Below are 20,740 nucleotides of genomic sequence, written 5' to 3' on the forward strand. Positions count from 1 at the left end.
CTGTTCAGATCTCTTGTTTTCCATGAATAGATCTGACCACCAACATTTTGAGTGCCTTATCAGCTTAAGACCAGCTCTGGTAGCTAGCAGAGTGTTTGGGACAGACCCCTATGCTCTTCTTGTATCATGGGGTAAGAAATAGTGGCTGTGTGAATCTCCTACCCAACATGGCTTTGTGCACCAATGCTTGTACAATGTGAATATTCATTTCTCCAGGTGTTCTGGAAGCCCATCCTGCAGAGAAACAGTCCCACTGCCATGCACATACCATGTAGGTCCCAGGTTGTGTGAGACTGTATGCAAGATGCCTGAATATGTTGAGTCCCAGGAGAGGTCACTCCTGTCCTCCAAACCTTGAGTTCTATACAAGTTAAGAAGAGACATGGAATCCAATAAGAGTCCAGTATACATGTCACTGATGCTAAAGCTGCCTGGAGGATGCAGCTTAGTCCTGAGAACAAAAGGGCTTGTATCCAAGACCTCCATCCTCCTCTCCCTTGGCAGACATGATTCAAAGAAGGAAAGCCTCACTGGGATGACTAAAAGGGGAGCTGGCAACAGGTTGTCATCTCCATCTGTCATTTTTTCTCAGAAAGGATTGGGACATGGTTGTTTAGAGTTGAGAGAGGAGAGGGGATGTGTGTATGTGAGGAGGGTGGGATCACACCAAAGAGGGATGGAGAGAAGCTGGCCAAGCTTCCACCCAACCTCACTGGGCCTTTCTTTGTCTCCCTACAGGTGTCCCATCAGGTCCCCGCAATGTCATCTCCATCGTCAATGAGACATCCATCATTCTGGAGTGGCACCCTCCTCGGGAGACGGGTGGACGGGATGACGTGACCTACAACATCATCTGTAAGAAGTGCCGGGCAGACCGCCGGAGCTGCTCCCGCTGTGACGACAACGTGGAGTTCGTGCCCAGGCAGCTGGGCCTGACTGAGTGCCGCGTTTCCATCAGCAGCCTGTGGGCCCATACCCCATATACCTTTGACATCCAGGCTGTCAATGGGGTGTCCAGCAAGAGTCCCTTTCCCCCACAGCACGTCTCTGTCAACATCACCACAAACCAAGCTGGTAAGTCTGAGGTGTCTGTGCTCCTTTTTTCCATCTGTGGGGCTGACACTTTGCCACCTCTGTGCAGGAACAAAGCTGCAGCCACACCCAACCCGTTAGTCTGTCCTCAGGCCTCCTCCCAGGAGTGAAGGTATCAGGCAATGGACATTCGAGACCATGGAGAGGTAGGGTTTCACCTCTGAGAGTGAACTGGATTCTGAGGGATTTTCCTGTGCCTGGTACAAAAGCAAAGATGTATATTCAGGCCAGCGTGGGACCCAGTGCTCTGCACCTTCAGCTAGGGCTCAAGGAACATCCTTGGAAGGATGGATGGACAGATGGATGGATGGGTAGGTGGGTGGATGGGCAGAAGCAATGCACAATCTTGAGAACACCAGTGTTGCTTTCTTAGAAAACCCAATGAAAGCAACTTCCTAGAAATCTTGTCAGTATTGCTTTCATAGATTATTTTTCAATTAAACCCATGCAATTCAAGAGTGCACTCTCCTTTACAGCTTGCTCAGATGAGTGCTACGCTGTTATAGAGACTTCAGACAGTTTATAATAGATCGATCCTGATGGCCAGTACATCCTTGTACTGCATAGCTCAGAACACATTTTCTTCTCTATTTCCTTGTCTTTTGCTCTTCCGACCTTTTCCTTTTATTACATTTCACGCCTCTTGCAACAATTCCTTTTTAAAATCCATTTCATCAGTCCATTCATGTACTCACTCATTTATTTATTTATTCCCTCATTATTGAGGCAGTTATTCAGCATCTACTGTGTGCCAAGCTGTGGATTAGACACTGTGAGGGATACAATGACACTTGGACACCATTGTTCCTCCCATGAAACTCATTAACTGAAAAATTTCCGGGGCATAAACACAAAGTACAGAGCTGCAAGGTGGTGTATCCCAAGCATCGTATGCTGTATTCATGCATCAAATACCAAAGGAAATAGAAATGAGCAATGTCCCCCCTGGGGGGAAGGTTCAAAGGGGATGTTTAGATCACCTCTTATAGACAATGATGAGAATCATAGGCAGTGGACCATGATCTTGGAATTATGGATTTTTCTCAATCAGCAAATTCTAAAAGGACAGCTTGTTAGTGGAATAGCAGGAGCTGAGCTCTCTCTCCTTCCACATAGCTCCCAATTCTTGACCTCTTCTATCCTTCTCCATCCTTTCCTACTCCTCATTGCTCCCTCCCCCAGTCCTGAGACTCGTTCTGCCTCTTTTAATACCAGGCATCTTTGATGGCAGATGATTCTTGGGTTTAAGCTGTCAGAACGGAGAAGAAAAAAAGGTGTCATCAGAGAGCATGGCTGTCCAGATGGCTGCGTTGTTGCTGAGAGCATGTGTGTGTTCATGTGTGCGTGTTTGTATGTATGCGTGTGGTCACGTGTTTACATGCATACGTGTGTAGTGAGAAAATAAGAGTGGAAGTGTGGAAGCCTCCAGCTGGTGACCACAGCCCCAGTGCCATGGAGACAAAGGTTGTGACAGCCTGTCTTACCCAAAGAGAAGGAAATGGTAATTTCTGCATCATGATGAGCACGTAACATGGGCAGCCTTTGTTAGCAGTATTTCCCTTGGAGAGTTTAAGGCAGAAAACTGGCTGAAATATTTTAGTGTCCCAGCTTCTGGGAATAATAATCCTGCCAGGCTGTCATGTTACGCTGGGCTTGGCTGTCTTTTCTCTCTCTAAGCATGTGTGAACAAACCTGCCACTTACACTGGTTTGCTTTGATTCTGCCCCTCCCTTCCCTTACCCTGCTATTCCCGAACCTGCCCATCTGCTTGTCTTGCCATCTGCACCTTCCCAGGCTGTGTGGGGCCGAGAGACCAGGGCTCCTGCAAGGGACCCTGCATCACCAATGTTCAAAATATTTATTTTTATCCTTACCCACTGGCCCTTCCAGAAGCATTTCTCATGTCCTTTGTTCCGCCTCTGATGGGCCCTTTATTCTTAACTTTTCCTGACTTTGTAGTCCTAGCCCCACTGTCACCATCCAAGCAATGACTTCTCTTTGAGAATTCTGGAATTAGGGTGTCAGAAAGGTTTATGATTGATGAGGTAAAGCTACAACTTCTTCTTCATGGCATATGGTTATTATAAAATAAAGATCAGGTTAACCAGTGATTTCTTATCCATTGGATAAGAAACAATGTACCAAGGAACAATGTGCTGCTTTGGTGAATCCACATGTGAATGTAAATTATTTTCAACCAAGAGATAATTTGTCTAAAAGGATGAGAACTTTCAAAATAAACACTTGAGCCTATACCTCTGCAAGAGGACTTTAAGAACATGAATGGAAGCTCCAGATTTTATAAAAGATGAAAGAGAGATTAATACCATCAAAAGATTCCTAGTGACTCACTCAAATCTGTGAAGGGATGAGGTAGATGAACCCCTGTATCACAAAGAAGTCATATCTGTCCGCTTTTCAGGGCACCCTCAGAGCTCTTCCACTCTGGCAAGATCCGGGTCAGCCTCCCTATCCTCATCTCTGGGTGTGTTGTGACCCCTTATCTGTACCTGTGGCCACATCTCTCCTATTATTTGGGTCATGAGTGATGGCTCAGATGGTAAAAAATCTACAGGAGAGATGGGTTCAATCCCTGGGTTGGGAAGAAGGTTGGGAGAAGGGCCACCCACTCCAGTATTCTTGCCTGGAGAATTCCGTGAACAGAGGAGCCTCGTGGGCTACAGTCCGTGGGGTTGCAAAGAGTCGGACACAACTGAGCAACTAACACTTTCACTTTCAGATAGATGGCAGGTAAAGAATTTGACCAGGAGTAGTCCTGGGATCAGTCATTAAGTCACCTGCTAAGTGTTCGTTGAGCATCTGTTCCCTTCATGGAACAGCCCGAACTGAAATGACGGAAGACTACTAAGTGGGTCCTGATTAAGGAGTAGGTGAGTAATGGTTATTATTCATGTTTGTGTCTCTTTTGAGTTACAGTTTTGGAATACATGGACTCATTTGATCTTCATAATTACTCTATGGCTTGTGTGTTATTGTTCCCAATTTTTCCAATAAGGAAACAGAGACTTCAAATGGCTTGAGGAATCTAGGGTTAGAAGGGTCAGCAGGCTATCCATTCTGCCTCTGCCTTCAGTTTCCTGCCCTGAAAGGTGGATGGTGTCTCTGGGCTCCCCATGTCAGAGCTTACAGGCACAGAGGGGCTATCCAGAGCCAGAAAATGCCATCCTGCTGAGGGGAGGGGACCTCAGTGTGCAACCTGGTTACCTTTCACAATTTTTTCTGTGACACTGAACCATTAAACGGAGAAGGCAATGGCACCCCACTCCAGTGCTCTTGCCTGGAAAATCCCATGGATGGAGGAGCCTGGTGGGCTGCAGTTCGTGGGTTGCTAAGAGTCAGACACGACTGAGCAACTTCACTTTCACTTTTCACTTTCATGCATTGGAGAAGGAAATGGCAGCCCACCCCAGTGTTCTTGCCTGGAGAATCCCAGGGACGGGGGAACCTGGTGGGCTGCCGTCTATGGGGTCGCACAGAGTCGGACACGACTGAAGCGCCTTAGCAGCAGCAGCAGCAGCAGCAGCAGAACCATTAAAGGCTTCCCCCTGCCTCTGGATGGAGATGTGAGATAGGCATGCAATTGTTAAGGGGTACAAATCATTCCCAAGGTGAGTTGGATCCTGACAATGGATGTTTGGGTCACATGAGGGAAGAGTTTGGACAAGTTGGCCACAAGTATTTTGAACTTGATCTGAACATCATTATCTACTTTTGGTTACTGTATACTCCTCTGGGGTGGTTCCTCCTTTGTTTAGGAGCTATGGACCACAGGTGGCTGGGTGAGCCATCCTTACTCTCCAACAGAGTCAGGGTTTGTCATGCTGATCTTTCTTGGGCTTCCTAGGTACACCACACTGATGCTGCATTGTGTCACCCTCATAAGCCCTACCCAATGGAGGCAGACAGCTCATCTTAGCTGACTTTTTTTTTTTTTGTACCCGACAAAAAGGGTTATGGTTGACGTCATTCTATCTGAGAAAGTCACCAATACACTTCTTTTGCTCCTAAGGTTGTGATCTAAGGAGATTTTATAGTTATGTTTTGGTCCATTGGGTACACATTAGATATATTAATAGTTCCTCCCTCAGAAACAAGCATGACTGGGGACACCAAAGGGTCTATTGAATCCTGAGATCCAGAGAGCTCCATCTCCTCCTGTTATGACCCCAGTCAGGTATATAGTCAGACTACTCAAGGATCTTGAATCACTTGGAGAGTATCAGGGTTAGGATCTTCATCCAGCTCATAGACAGTGGCAGAGAACTACCACTTTTGAGCAACTCCAATGTGTCAAGTCCCTATCAAGTTCTTTATAAAAATGAGGTGGGTCAGATGCAGAAACTGGGTTCAGAGTGCTTTTGAAATTTGCTCAGCCTCTCACAGCCAGCAAATGATGTTTCTGGGTTTCATACTCAGGTTTGTATCCATTTTATTCTCGGACAAATCAAAAATCGCATTATGGTGAGCCGTGTAAGTTGTAAGCTCCCTCTAAGCTATTGCCACATAGCTGGGCCACTTTAGCTGTCAAAAAAATGTCCATCATCTCTGGTCAGGGTTGGTCATGAATTATGCAAGCTTAGATTTACGTGAGGTCTTTAGGGATGCAGCCTTGCACTGAATACAGCTGCCTTGAGTTTAAAATAGACCAGATCAGGTGGAACTCTCTCTCTCGCAGTGGCCCAGCGATCTGCAGAGAGGTTGTTATCACCACTAACTCCTGCAGTCACTCTCTGGCACCTGGCCCCAGGTTCATAATGATGGCTGGATCATCCAGCTGTCAGACAGAATTAAAGTGAATGACAAACTTTACTTCTCTTTTCTGCCGACTAGACTCAGAGTGTCAGAGTTGGGGACAAGGACCTTAGAGGAAATGTTGGAAAAAATAAGACAAACCAGACCAGCACATCCATAAAATCAACTTGTAGTGTGGTAACATAAAGTCAGTAAATTTGGGAGCATCTAAGCCAGAGAGATTACACTCAAAGACCCATGAGGCCAGGCAGGTAACAGAGAGGAGCAACCCAGGGCCAGACAGGAGGGAGGGGTGGGGACCACAGAGAACTGACGGGGAGAAAGGAGCAGCCCGTACTCAGCTCCAGCAAGCAGGGCCATACCCAGTGCTGCCAGATCCTAGAAACTGAAAATCCAGATTAAAAATGTTGACAAATAACTAGAAAATCGTAAAACACTTGAGAGGCAGACAAATCCAATTCTGGATGTGACTTTTTGGCTGTGACTTACCCATAGACTTAAAGAGCTAATCTGATTTACCCAGGCCTAAATGGTGAGTGTGCTGTGATGTACCATCTCATCCCACCATGGGGAAGTCACCTTCCCTGATTCCTGGGCTCATGGTGGTGGCTGTGCAGTGGGCGGGGGAGTCCTGGGCTTGGTCCCTCTGTCTGCTCCTCACGTCACTCACGCAAATCCATTGAATTGCCACAATCCCTCCTTTCTCCCCAGTAAGATGGGAGTAATGACACCTGCTTCCTAGTGCTGTGTGATGAGCAAATGACACAGGGGATAGGAAATCACTTTGCAAACCGTGTGATGGACTGGGAGATGAGCATCATTTCTGAGAATGTATCCTGAGCCAGATAGCAATTTGCTGGGCCTTTTTCCCCCAGTCTTTCTCTTTCCAAAGCCCCGAGTCCCTTTGTTTGGGACTGATGTCATCTAGATAAGATAAATGACAGATGTCAGTGTGGCCATTCTTCATGAAAGGAGTAGGTACCAGAAAGGAGAGCAGGGAAATCTGTGTCCCAGGGGGTTAATGGAGAGGGTGAGGATGGAATGGGATGTGTATATCCAGAACAGGTTCCTTCTGTGGCTCCGAGAAGCCTGACTGTCTCTCCTCATTGTGTTTGGAGAAGCAGCACTTTTCCCTTGCACTACGCATCAGCAGCATTTCTATCTGACATTTATATTACACACAGTTCATATATGGCCTGCTGTGCTGACTGCATGTAAAATACTAACATATCCCCTGAGCCTGCAACACAGACACAACCTGTTACTTAATTTTATTTAAAAAATTCTATACCACTCTGTCAATCGCCACAAGCCCCTAGTTTGTCCATTTTAAGGCATTTTTGAAGTTCCCAAACAATTAAAGTCACTCAGAGATGCTACTTTTCCCATACATGAATTACCCAGCCCACCAATTCCTCTGAACACATCACCTAATTTGCATTATTCCTTGGTTAAATATAGTATTTGCATGCATAAAGAATAATCTTTGAATATGAAAAGGAATTTTATGATATTGCAATATATTGAGCTCTTTGGAGGAAAGATATTATGTAAATCTCAAAATTAAATATTAAAACAATATTACACTGCTGCCTGTGAAAATTTAGAGTGTTACGATCCATATGCTGAATCTAGTCTGTTTTTAAGGGCTGGTCTCATTGGAAATTAGCAGGTGAAATTTGCTCTAGAGCAGAGAGAAGATTGAGTCGAAACTTCAAAAAGATGGGAATGACTTTAAGGAAAATTTTCATTGAAGTTAATAAGGAAAAGTTTTTTAAAAACCTAAAGTCAATGAAAATTTTACTGTCCTCAATTCAATTTCATAGTTCATTTCATTGCTTTCTTATCATAAAAAGGTTGTTTTTATTGTTTCTGAAGCCCTGCTATTGAGAAGGAACATCCAAGCAGCCTCAGAGAGGTCCTGCCATTAGCAAATAGAGTTTCTTGTGTTTTGAGCTGAGCAGGTCAGCATGTAGCATTGCCCTTGACCAAAGTCATGGGCTTCCACTACTGGCAGCCTTAGGTTCTGCACTAGACGGTGACCTCTGCAGAGACTCAGACTTCCCACCCCACCCCAGCTTCATGAGAGAAGGACCACACAGCACTAGGCACAAAGTCTTGATAAATATTTGCCACGCTTCTTTAGTCCCTGCATATGACATATGTTTGGTTGATGGGCAGTGATCGTAATATGTCCTGGTGATCCACAGGTGGGCAAGTGATCCTTCTAGGTCAGCAGGGAACCAGGTCCCTTCCTCCCCTATAGATCCTAGAGGGAAAATGTAAGGGACTGATTGTCGGGTATTACCAGGAGCCCCAGTGCTCTCAAAGGAACATAGTGAGATGCAGCCACATTCAGAGGGGGATTTGTTTGTTTGTTTAAGCATGCTAACTTTGGAAATGTACTCACCACAGTCTTTGCGATTGCCTTCCACTTGCCGATTGCTTGCCTTCTGCTTCTAGGGGCTCTCATTCACTGACTCGACAAATATTTATTGAGGTCTTCTGTGTGTCATTCATGGTTCCAAGCACGAAGAACACAGGAACAAACAGCACAGACAGGAGTCTGTGTCTTGGGGAGCTCATGTTCTGGTCCCCAGCATTCATTGAAACTGGGCTCGGAGGCCCAGAAGGGCACCGAGGGGGATCTCAGCTGGGCTCTGGGTTCCACAGCCTCACACTTTGTGAGAGTTAGGATGTGATCACATGCTGCTGCTCAAGAGCTTTCAGTCTGGGGAGGCTGTTGGCCACACAGGTGTGCACTCAGTTGCTCAGTCATGTCCGACTGTGCAGCCCCAGGGACTGTATCCAGCCAGGCCCCTCTGTCCATGGTATCCTCCAGGCAAGAATGCTGGAGTGGGGTGCCATTTCCTTCTTCAGGGGCTCTTCCTGACCCAGGAATCAAATCCTCATGTCTTGCATCTTCAGCATTCTCTTTACCACTAGTGCCATCTGGGAAGCCCACACAGAGACAGTACTGGGTGGAATATTATATTATTCATTATCTGAGCAGTTGGAACTTCTTGTGGACAGATTTCACCTGCTGGGCCACTCAGTGGTTGGGCATAGGTATGCTCCCTGTTCCAGTCCTGAGCAATGCCTAGGGATGCTGCTAACAGCTTGAGAATAGCTGCATTGCTCTGAGGATGACTGGAGGGCCCCATGGACCCTGGGGACCTATTTGCTCATTTTACTAGCTCTTGGGCCAAGCGCTCTAGGTACAGAGTTTGTTAGGTGAAAAGGAGATTGCCGGCAGTGAACTATAGTAAGATCCTCTCCTGTTCAAAGTCCGAATGAGATTGTTATCACCCTCTTTACAGAGGGAGCCTCCAGTTGGATCAGGAGATAGTTTCTGTCTGCTTTGTAGCCCAGACAAAGGGGGTGGCCCAGTCAAATGAGCTGGCTCCTTGCTCCTCTGGGAAATGTCAGTTCCTTGAACAGAGTGTCATCTCCAGGAGAGTTGGGTCCTATATCCATCTGTGTGGCTATGGTTTCCCCGTGTCTAGCTAGCTGCCTAAAATAATAGCATTTGAGAAATGTTCATTGAATGAATTAATAAATTATCAAATGAACGTATGAATGGATGCCTCAGTCCTTCTTAAATTCATCTCAGATATCAACAAATGGTATAGCTTGCGTTCTTTGGTGGTCTTTCCTTCCTCTGGCATCTCTTGGCAGGCACTGTGATTAGAGTTGAGACCCCACATTCTCCCAGATGTTGCTGAGACCTGGACTTCCTGGGTGCAGTGTTCTTCCAAAACACGGCCCTGTGTGGGAGACACTCAGCCACGCCGGGCGGGGGTTGGATTGCCCCTTCCCCCACAGTCAGGGCCCCAGCTGCTCCAGCAGGCACCAGCGGGGATGTCAGGGTGGCATTCCAGGGCTGCTGTCTGTCCACCTGCATGCCGGCTCCGCGCCTATCATTTTCACAGCACTATCCATGTTAAACAGGCAGAAGCACCAGGGGTTTTTGAATGCAGCAATTAACAAAACAGTAATCAAGCTAAGTGTTTAATTTCAGAAAATTAACATCTTCTCTGAGCGGATATGAAAGATGGGGAAAAAAGACACATTACACATTCTGGGTAAATAAAGGCAATGCTGGACCCCAGATTTATTCTAGTGCAAGGGGCACTTTTTGCCAGCATCCCAGGCCTGGGGCTCAGTTTCCTCTGAGAGCAGAGCTGCAGGGCAACATCAGCTGTAGTATTGAACCCTGGAGATTTGAATATGTGCTTGTATTTCTTCCTTTCTGTCTTTTTTTCTGGACAGAACAAATGCTTTCTGTATCCAGAAAAGCTCAGGGGAACAAGCACCCATTCATGACCCTGGGAGCCCCATAGAAACCCGCCATGCATGTGTTGTCATCTGAGCTGTACTAGTTGTAAGGACAATGCCTGAGTTCTTAGATATACACGAGTTGTTTGTGCACGTGGACTGTATTTCTCCTGATGGACCAGAGCTCCTAAAGGAAAAGACCAGGTCTCACGGCTCCAGTAATCCCGGTACCTCTGTGCAGTGTCCCGTGTCCCAGGAAGTCCTCTTGGGCCTGACATAATGTTCACAGTTTGGTGGCATCTCCTGACCCAGTACACTGCCATTTGTTTGCAGGAACGGGTTTACATGTGGGGAGGGAAGCTTGTGAGGAGGTGGGTGTTGGGGGTGCTGGGTGGAGACAGGGCTTCCTGGTGTCTGTAGGCTCATCTGATGCCCTAGAAGGGGGAGAAGACAAGGAGGGCAAAGAAGGAGGCCTCAAAGGGTCACTGAGGTTCAAGGCTCAAACAGGTAGCCCCGAGTCTCTGAGGAGGTGCTGCAACTCAGCAGGGAGACAGGCTTCAGGAGGCTGAGTGGGTGCCACCTGAGGGAACACAGGGGAACTGAGTTCTCATAAGCCAAGGCTCCCCAGGGAGGGTGCTGGAAGTCTGGCTCAGTGAGCAGCTTTTCTATGGGCTCCTCAGGCAGCCTACATGGAAAACAAAGAAACCAAAGCAGGAGAATGAAGGGCTGATTTGCAAATATGTTGGAGATGCAGAGGGGCTCCCAGAAGGGCAGAGGGATGGTGGGCTGGGTTCTGTGCATGTGTCACTGGTGGAGATTCTGAGTGCCCAAGCAGAGATATTATGTATGCAGTTGGACATTCGGTCTTCTATTTTCTCTGTAGGTGGGAGATAAGCTTGGTTGCTGAGAATAAAAGAGGAGGCTTTGGGGTCGAAGGAGAATGAAAAATGTTAGGCAGTGCACTCCAGAGAAGGGGAGATGGAATTGACCAGAGAAATTCAGCATTTCTAGAAAGTATTTTGAAGGCTCATTTGAAGTTGGTGATCTTCCATTTACAAAGCTGCCCACTTGCCCTGTTGTGTGGCTTTCTCAGCAGTGTCTGGCTGCTCAGAGCAGGCCCTATAGAAAGAGGATGGTGGGTCTCTCTCAGGTTGAGTTTTACTGGTTGTGTGCTATGGAAAGATGAAGGCAACTCACTCCTGTTGCTTAGGGGAGTATTGTCAATTACGCTATTGCAAAATGGGACCCAAGCTGGATGAAGCAGGATACGAATTAGGATAGGGCTATGCAGAAACAGTTAAGCTGTGGGGGGTGGGGTGGGGCTGGGGGTGTGTGGGTGGAGTTATCAGAGGTTGCCCCAGGTGGGCAGGCTGCTTGCATTCAAAAAGTATACTTGATGTGTGGCTTTGAAATTGGAGCAACTTCAGGCTAGGCCAGGTCCAAGTGAATGTCAGGAAGGGAAGGATTTGGAGGAGTTGTGGGGGTTGGGGAGTGAGTGTGCGTTGTTCAGGTGGACCTTGGAGTTACCCACAGGAGGGCGAGGCACAGACTGAGAAGATGACAGAGAGGGAAGCCCAAGGCTTCAGTGAGTCAGGGAGTGACGTGGGAGGGAGAGCACCGCCGTCCCAGGCTCGGGGAGCAGCGGTCCAGCCCAAGGGCATTTGTGCAGAGGGTGCAGGTGGATGGGGCACAAGGAGGACACGGCCCACCTCCTGACCCTGAGGTGTGCTGGGCATGAAGTCATAACCACCATGCTGGGGAGAGCCGCAGGACGGAGGGGTCTGCAGGGAGAGCTACTGTTCCCTAAGGAAGACATGGAGGGAATGTTCTGGAAAGAGCCTGGTGGAGGCCTTGGGGAGTTTTCTGGTTCTTGAGCAGTCATTTTGGAGGGCCTGGGGCAGAGGTGTGCAGGGTGGTGAAGGAGGAAGTCAAGGTCAAGGGGATGGAGGCCCTGAATATGGTGGGGATGGAGTGTAGGGAAGGCTCGCCGCTGGGCAGTGCCCAGCTTGCAGGGGACATCTTGGCCCTGAGGCCAGAAGACTTTGACCTCCAGGCCCAGGGAGGAGAGTCACAGCGGCTGCAGGCATGGGTCCCCTCTCTGGTGTCAGCGTGGTGATGACAGGCTTTGGGTGGTGGTGGTAGGTGCCCTGCTGCAGGTGTGTGGGTGAGAATCACGGAGCAAGAGGGCACACGGGGTGTCATCTGCTCTCCCCTGTGGCCTCTTTGGTGCCTCCTGTGATCAAGCATTCAGCAAACCAAGGCTACCATCGCTCTGGTCCCACAGGACAAAGGCTGACAGGCCTGTGGGAGGTGAAGCTGAACGGCCTGCCCCAGCCACCCTACAAGCCACCCTGGGGCCCCTGCCTAAGACAGACATCACCTGACAAGAACCCCCATCACTCACACTTCCCCTCACAGCCTCCTGCTGCCATGGGGCACAGCATTCAGGGTCACTTCCTTTTACCAGCGCACCTTCTGGTTGCCCCAGGAGAGAGAAATTGCCAGGAGGGATGACCCAGCAGGCAGAGCGGCCCCAGGACACACTCACTAGGATGTCTCATCCTCCTAGCATAGGGATCTGTGCACATTCACCTCTGTGGAGCCCCTGATCTCTGCAACCATGAATTATGTGACCCTGCCCATGCTGTGCATCCTCCAGGGGTTCTGAAGATGCTAGGAGCTTGAGTATATGGGGAGGGGAGAGAGAGTCCATCTCAGGGTCAGGAACCATGCTGTTTCAGACTCTGCTCTAGCTTGCTAGGGACAAGGAAGTCAGCTTTCTCTCTCTCTCTCAGTGCTATAATCCATAAATTGTAAGAATTGACAGAAAACTGAATAATCCCGGATGTCCTTTTAAAATGTAACATTCTGATTTCTAGACAAACAGTTTTCAAAGTTGAGCTTGCCCCAGAATCCCCTGGAGGGCTTGTTAAAACTCAGGCTGTTGGGCTCCACCGCAGGGTTTCTGATTCAGTAGGTCTGGGGTGGGGCTCAAAATGCCGCATTTCTTCCCAGTTCTCAGGTGATGCTGATCTGGGAATACATTTGAGAACTAGCAGGTAGAGGATTCCAGGAGAGAACCAGAGAATTCTCGGGTCATTTCAGATAATTGCCTCGGAGGTAATTATCAGAAACAAAGGCCTCTGCTGTAAACCCACACCCCCAGAGCAGCCCCCAGGCCCCAGCCCCCACTGTCACATGACCCCTTGGCTTAGAATCAAACCCTTAGTGGGTGGACCAGTGAAGGAGGTGCCTCCCAGTGGGTGTGGGGCTGACTCAGGTACCCAGGCTGCAAACCGTCACTTTCTCCCCGATCACACTTGGTTGAGCCCGTGATGAGACTCAGGTAATACTCTACAACAGCATGGAAGTGATGCCACCCACCCAGAGCAGTCCTCTGTCCCCAGGGGAGTCAAGGTACAGAGGGAGATTGGAACGGATTGTCTGGGGCATCTCAAGGCAGGGCTCAGAGTGAAAGCAAAGACGCCAATGCCCACATTAGGGAAAAACAATTAGAAAAACAATGAATTCTGCTTTTGTATTCATACCCAGTCTCCAAACTAATTGCTTATTTGTTTAATCTAGTTTGACCAGAAATGTTACTGCACCAAAAATATTTAATGAGTCAGGTTTCCTAATGTAAAATTCAAGCCTATTTGTGCAATGAAATGAGTTTTCATCAACAGAAGAGGAACCTGTTATCTAAGCATTACCTTCTCAACAAAATTCTCTCCTAGAATAGGGATGTCAGAAGAAACAGATTCCTCTGCACACAGTTCATCACTTGCACAATTCTTCTGTGTGCAAATTATTCTTTGTCATCAGTACTATTGGGTCTGATGTCTTTAGCTGACATTTATAGATTTTGGGTTTTTTCTAAGGGTGTGTTTCATGTAAAGAAAAAGATAATCGACCACCCCCAACTCCTCAGGTTCAACCTCATCACTAGTGCCTTTTAGGAACTCACAAAAGTTAATCTGAGGTCTCAAGGGGAGGCTGCCCAGCAGTTTGGTTCCCTCCACAAACCCTTTAGAGTCTGGGCTGAGGAGATGGAAAATGGACTGGCCTCAAGGTTCTGGGACCCCTGTTTTTGAATCACCCAGAGCAGCACTGCATGGTTCTGTTTCACACTTTATGCTTCAGGGAATCTTTTCTTGGGAGAAAGAATTCCACAATTTGAAAAGAAAAGAAGTTAGCAAACCATTCATGTTAGGCTAACATTTCAGCTGAAACATTCCAGTGAGATGGGAATGGCCCCAGCCTCCCCAGTTTCTGCCTCTGTGATCTAGAAGCACTCCTGTCCCATTCCCCTGAGACCTCTATACTCAGACCCACTCCATATTCCTTCCCAGGTACAGGCTGCAGAATCACAATTCTGCCTTCCCACCCCACATCTTTCTCCTTTATAGGTCATTGTCTGAGTTTGACCTTTAAACCTGTGATTTTGACCCCTTTTACTTCTAATGCCTTTGGAGAAGAGCCCCTGATCATTCCAGTAAAGGCAAACTTTTACTGAGCATCTGTTATGTGCTAACACAGTGGGAAGAGGGTAAAAACAAGACCTCTACCCTAAAGAATTTACTCCAGTGATAGAGAGCAGAGCTGATCACCTGGGAAGTTAGGTCCCAGTGCGCTGTGTCCCAAGGTGGTAATTACAGTCCAATGAGCTTTATTGAAAATAAGGACTGAGTTGGGAGGAAGGAAGGGACACTCTGCTGGGCGTGGTCTGACACAGCTAAGCCAGGGCAGTGTGTGGCGTGATCTGGGCCTTGGTGGGGTTATGAAGAGAGGTGGGCAGAGGGGGTGGTTCTCCAGGCAGAGATCCCCAAAGCGGAGTTCTGCTGGGATCAGTGAGTAGAGCAGTGAGATGAGAGCAGCGCATCCTCCAAGGGTGGGAGGCAGCCTGGACTGGCCAGAGGCTGCCACATTGTGAAATGTTAGAGATCTCTTTCCAATGGGGATCCAATGAATGTTTTGGAACATCAGAGGAAGTAGGTAAAATGAGCTTTGGGATGGTTAATCTCGCTGTACTATAATATGAAGAGGCCCAGAGGGAGACAAGGATCAGGGACAGGGTGTTACGTGTTAGTCAATGTGCGTGACCAGACCAGAAGAAATGTGGGCACAGAGCCAAGGGACCCTCCATGACTCCTGGGCCTGACTCACACCACCGGATGATTGGGTCCTGCCTCATCCCCTCCCCACAGTCACAAGCTCTCCTTGTCCTCAAGGACAAGGCACCCCATCGTTTATTTCCTAGATTACTTCCCAGCAAAACTGCAGGTCACCCCGAGATGTTACAGGAAACCATCTTTCTTCCGGAGCATTTGTCACACCAACCTCCGGGGAACCCTGCTGTTAGCCTTCCTGTTCTCTAAGCCCATTCTTATTCATCGCTCCACTTTGACTGGGTTGACATGTTTATTTATCCCCTCAAAGATATTTATCATACAAATACCCAAGGCCTGTCACGGAGTTGTGCTTTTCACATTTACCTTGAGGACCTATGCCCAGGGATTGATTTGCATCTATGAACAGTGGTGGACCCAGAAGGAGACTTTGGGCTGGTTGCCAAGTCCCCACTGTTGGCAGACTGGATCAAGTTGGAAGAAGCAATGGACCACACAGGGCACATCCTCAGAACATTTGAAAACCTCATAACATCAGGGCTAATATTCCTATTTTATAGTTGAAGAATTTAAGGTCCAAAGAAGTTAAGTAACCTTAACCCATGACCACACAGTAAGCAGATGGCAAAGCCAGAATAGGGGCCCCCCTCTCTCTGTAGCATTTCTAGGGCCCCAAGCATGGTCCATCTGCATTTTTGCTAACTCCTGCTGCTCTGGGCTGGGACTTTGGCTCCTTACCATTCCTTACCACCCTCCTTGTTTTCCTCACAGCTGGGTTCTATGGTATAGATTGCAGGTGATTAGTGTAGGGATGATTTAGCTGGGAAATGCTACTCTAGAAAGAGTAAGAGAGTTTAGCATTACCATGTGATCCAGTAGTTCCACTCCTTGGCATGTACCCAAGAGAAATGCAAATATAGGTCCACACAGAAACTTACACATGAATGTTCTTAGCAACATTATTCACAATAGTCAAAATGTGGAAACAACCCAAATGTTCATCAAATGATGGATATTTGTCCTAGAAACAGCAATGCCCAGCATGATAGAAGTGGTGATAAACCTCAGATGGACACTGTTCAGGCTGGGGCAGCTGTATCATTCTGAGGGGTCACTCTGAGGACCACCCCCCACTGTGCAAGCATTTCTTCATGGGAAGACTGAGGAAAGCTGCACCAGCCAGCCCAGCATGAGTTATTGTGAGGGAGGCAATGGACACTCCTATCCATGGGCCTCCTTGAGAAGCTCAGACAGGAGAACCCCTAACTGGAGAGGCCATGTGTCTTCCAGGACATTTGCTAAGCTTGTTACCTGAGGCCAATCAGAGGGGACTCAGCAGTGACCCTCTAGGGCCTCATAGCAAGGCTGCCCCTGGCATGCTTTCTACCTGCAGAAGAAACACTGTTTTCCCCTTTAGGTGAGATTTGCTGAACTCTGACAATTCAAGTTCCATATTTTCATAACCTCTTCAAACATCTCACTCCAATTATTGTTGTTGTTCAGTTACTAAGTCATGTCTGACTCTTTGTGACCCCATGGACAGCAGCATGCCAGCCTTCCCTGTCCTTCACTGTCCTAGAGTTTGCTCAAACTCATGCCCATTGAGTTGATGGTGCCATCCAACCATCTCATCCTCTGTCACCCCCTTTTCCTCCTGCCCTCTATCTTTCCCAGCAACAGGGTCTTTTCTAGTGAGTTGGTTCTTCGCATCAGGCGGCCAAAGTAGTAGAGCTTCAGCTTCAGCATCAGTCCTTCCAGTGAACATTCAGGGTATAAGCTGATATAATATAATATATATGATATAATAGATCAGCTTAATTTTAAATGCATGTGTGTTTTGCTATTATTTTTCTTCAAAACTACTGATAAATACTTTGGTTATCTTAAATAAAATATTTTAACATCATTTATTATATCCCCAAGTGCATTATGGTGATAAATGTTGAAAGAATTCTTTGAACATAAAAGTCAATGAAGACATTAGGAAGTAATTTTTAATAAGGAAAGATAATGCTTTAGAACTTAGTAATTGTCCTAGGGAAAAAAATATCAATCTGTTCTAGCATTTGGAATCTGAGATGCCTAATCCTTGGGAAAAAACTGCCCCTATCAAATAGAGAAAATAAGGAGTAAGAGAAAACTTTGAACATGACTGAAGTCTGTAACTTGATTAAAAGGTTAAGCAAGGAATATTTTAAACATAAAATGTTTGGTCCAGGAGAACCCAAGATAGGAAATCAGGTTCCACAGTAAGACTCCATGGTCCAGATTTGGGGTTATTAAATTCCAGACAGAATCACGCCACCCTCCGAAGACCCAGCTGGAGTCTCAGAGGGCTGCAGGCCCTCCAATCTCCATTGGAGCCCTTCCTTACAAATGGAGGGCTAGTAGGTGGTCTACCTGGCCCCATCCATGATGCCACCGGCAGTGACCTATGACCAGATTGGACTGACACTTGTCCCACGTCACCTGTGAGTTCTTTCATAACTTGCAACTGGGACCATTCCATCCCTGCAATTTATCCACATCTCATTTGTCAGTTCAGGCAGGAACATTCTGTGCACTCTCGCTGCTGAATGTGATATACCAGCTTAGATCTGTCTGCTTCAAAAGCAGTTTGGGAGGAAGGTCTCCCCAAGGTCTTCCTTCACAACAACAGAGACAAAGGACTCAGCCCACCTGCCTTTGCATTTTCTCCATTCCTGAGCCCCTGGACCAATGACGTTTAAGTCTCTTTCTGCTTCTGACACAGTTAAAGGGCTTTTTATTATTGGCTCTAGACACTCTTTCAGACACTCCTGGTTCTGATTCTGTTTGAACCTTCACACAGATTTTCCTCAGTGCCTGACAGAACACTTGTCATTGCTTCTCCACTCTCCTCTTTGGATCCTGGCTTCCTGTTGGGTTGGCCTCTTTATTTTACTGAGAAGAAGTTCAGGGCAATTTTGAGTATGTTTGGATTTTTTGAGCACTGGCTGTTTAGGCTGAACATATCTTTCTTTTTTTTTTTTTAATTGTATTGAAGTATAGTTGATCTACAGTGTTGTGTTAATTTCTGCTGTACGGCAAAATGACTCAGTATGGCTTCCCTGATAGCTCAGTTGGTAAAGAATCTGCCTGCAATGTAGGAGACCCTGGTTCCATTCCTGTGTCAGGAAGATCCGCTGGAGAAGGGATAGGCTATCCACTCTAGTATTCTTGGGCTTCCCTTGTGGCTCAGCTGGTAAAGAATCCACCTGCAATGCAGAAGACCTGGGTTCGATTCCTGGGTTGGGAAGATCCCGTGGAGAAGAAAAAAAGCTATCCACCCCAGTATTCTGGCCTAGAGAATTACATGGACTGTATAGTCCATGGGGTTGGGAAGAGCTGGACACGACTGAACAACTTATGCTTTCACGCATATATATATATATTTTATAATGATTTATCACAAAATATTGAATATAATTTCTTGTGTTATACAGTAGGACCTTGTTGTTTATCCATCCTATATATAATCATTCATAGCTACTAATCCTGAACTCCTGGCCCATCCCTGCCCAGCATTCTTCTCCCTTGCCAACCACCCATCTGGTTTCTGTGTCTGCGAACACATCTTTCTTGATCAGTACCTTCTTTCCAAATAGCCCCTAAATTAATTCTTTGTCCTTGCTTTTTCTAAAGAAAGGTCTATATTTGCTTACTTGCTAAATTTTAATAATGTTCATTTCTTTCTCTCTGTAGAATGTTTAGTTTAGTCAAAAGTGATCTGTGTGCTTGCAAAGAAGAAATTCTTTCAAGGATTCAGTGAAACTAGCCCTTCATCTGAGGATGCAGGTTTATGAGAAAAGATAGCTGGCCAGGGTATACTGTTCAAACCATTGTACTTGGAGTTCCAGGAACTGCTTCTTTGAATTAATTTTCCCTCCTATCTTACTCTGATTTAGTTTTGCTAAAAGCAGTTGGTATTTTAATGAATACCTGAGCACTTTTTAGTTTTGTTTGGTCTGAAGATTTTCTTGCATATAAAACATTGGATTTAGAGGTGGCATTTGCACTTGAAGGAAAAAGAAGTTGTCACCGTAGGTATTGACTGATGACAAAATACCAAATGTACGCTGCCCCTGATCTTCAGGGAAGTGGAGTAATACTTTCTCACTTTCTTCCCTATGCAAAATCCCATCTCAATTAAAAGGTAAGACATTTAGAATGACCTATATGAGGATAAGCAGCCTGCCATGGGGTCTGTGACCACAACGTCATCACCATAAATCTGAGAAATGCTGGCCGTGGTGGCTGTCACCCTCTGGCAGTTTCTCCTGGGTCTGTGTGCTGCTGATGGGCTACCAGGATGTCCTTGCCACCTATGTAACAGGGGCATTCCTGTCTGTGGATTTGACTCCTTTGATTCTGGATCAACCCACCCTATGAGGGTCTCTTTGTCATTTGACCCCAACCGGGACCTCCAAGCAGGACTGTGACTTTACTTGTCCTTCTGTCCTGAGTGGTTAGAGCAGGGGCCTGGCACCTTGGGTGGCAAATATGCTAACTTTCGAATGATGGCTTTCCAGGGATTCGAGGCAAAGAAAAGAACCAAGCCTATCAAAATCCTCAGGTCATTGGGATTAATCTTTCCAATTTTTAATACATAATGCTTCAGCTTTGAAGCAGAAGGATCCTGAAAAGCTATGTGGCCCTGATATGAGTAACATCATGTCAAATGAGCCTGTTTCCACGGAGGACTGAAAGGGTAGCCCCTTCAGTGTGGTGGGTGGGGGCAGGGGTTGGGATGGTGGGGAGAAGATTCAAAGAGGCCATTCCCACCCATCCTGGTGAACCCAGCAGGATCCCAGACCATTTCTACAAACTCCAGAACACAGCCTCGCTCTCCCTGAAGCAGCTTCATCCTCTCCTGGCTCTGCACACAGTGAACACAGGTGTTGGAGAGACAGTCAACCCCCACCCCCACCCCACCCCCTACCATTAACAATCCAGCCTGTGCCAAATCCATACTCGGTGCCTAATTTTACTTTAGTAACTCAACAGCGGCACCTCACACATCCTGTCCTCCTAGGAACACTGCTGCTTGGCTTCTAGGCGATCACACTCTCTGGTTCTCCTTCCAGAACACTGGTCTTTCTCTTCAGGCCCCTTGGCAGCTTTCCCTCATCTCCTGAATCTTAGACTATATAACCTCTTCTGCTCCTTCTTTTGGTCATTTCTGTCATTTCCAGTGCTTTTGATATGACATACTGGTGACTTCAAATTTATATCTTCAGCCCAGACCTCTTCTATATGCATCTGTCCTCAGCCATCTACTAGTCTGGTACACCCTAGATGTCTCAAAGCAAGCAGGCCCCAAATAGAGCACCTGGTCTTTCCTTCCAGATTGCCTATACCAGTGTCTTCCCTGATCTCCCTTATGCCCCTACCCAAAAACTTCCCAGCTGCTCAAACCAGAAACCTTGGAGTCATGATGACTCTTCTAT

General features: G+C 47.0%; 1 protein-coding gene across 2 annotated transcripts in view; it reads left to right on the forward strand.

The window, feature by feature from the left end:
• The window catches only part of EPHB1 (EPH receptor B1), a 451,560-nt gene that overhangs the window by 325,229 nt on the left and 105,591 nt on the right, over positions 1–20,740 (forward strand). For both annotated transcript variants that reach the window (XM_043874863.1, XM_043874864.1), the window contains exon 5: positions 739–1,074. In XM_043874863.1, the coding sequence (XP_043730798.1) occupies positions 739–1,074 (336 nt within the window). The remainder of the gene's footprint in view (positions 1–738; positions 1,075–20,740) is intronic.

The sequence above is a fragment of the Cervus elaphus genome, chromosome 19 (assembly GCF_910594005.1).
Source record: "Cervus elaphus chromosome 19, mCerEla1.1, whole genome shotgun sequence".
In the NCBI taxonomy this organism is placed as follows: Eukaryota; Metazoa; Chordata; class Mammalia; order Artiodactyla; family Cervidae; genus Cervus; species Cervus elaphus.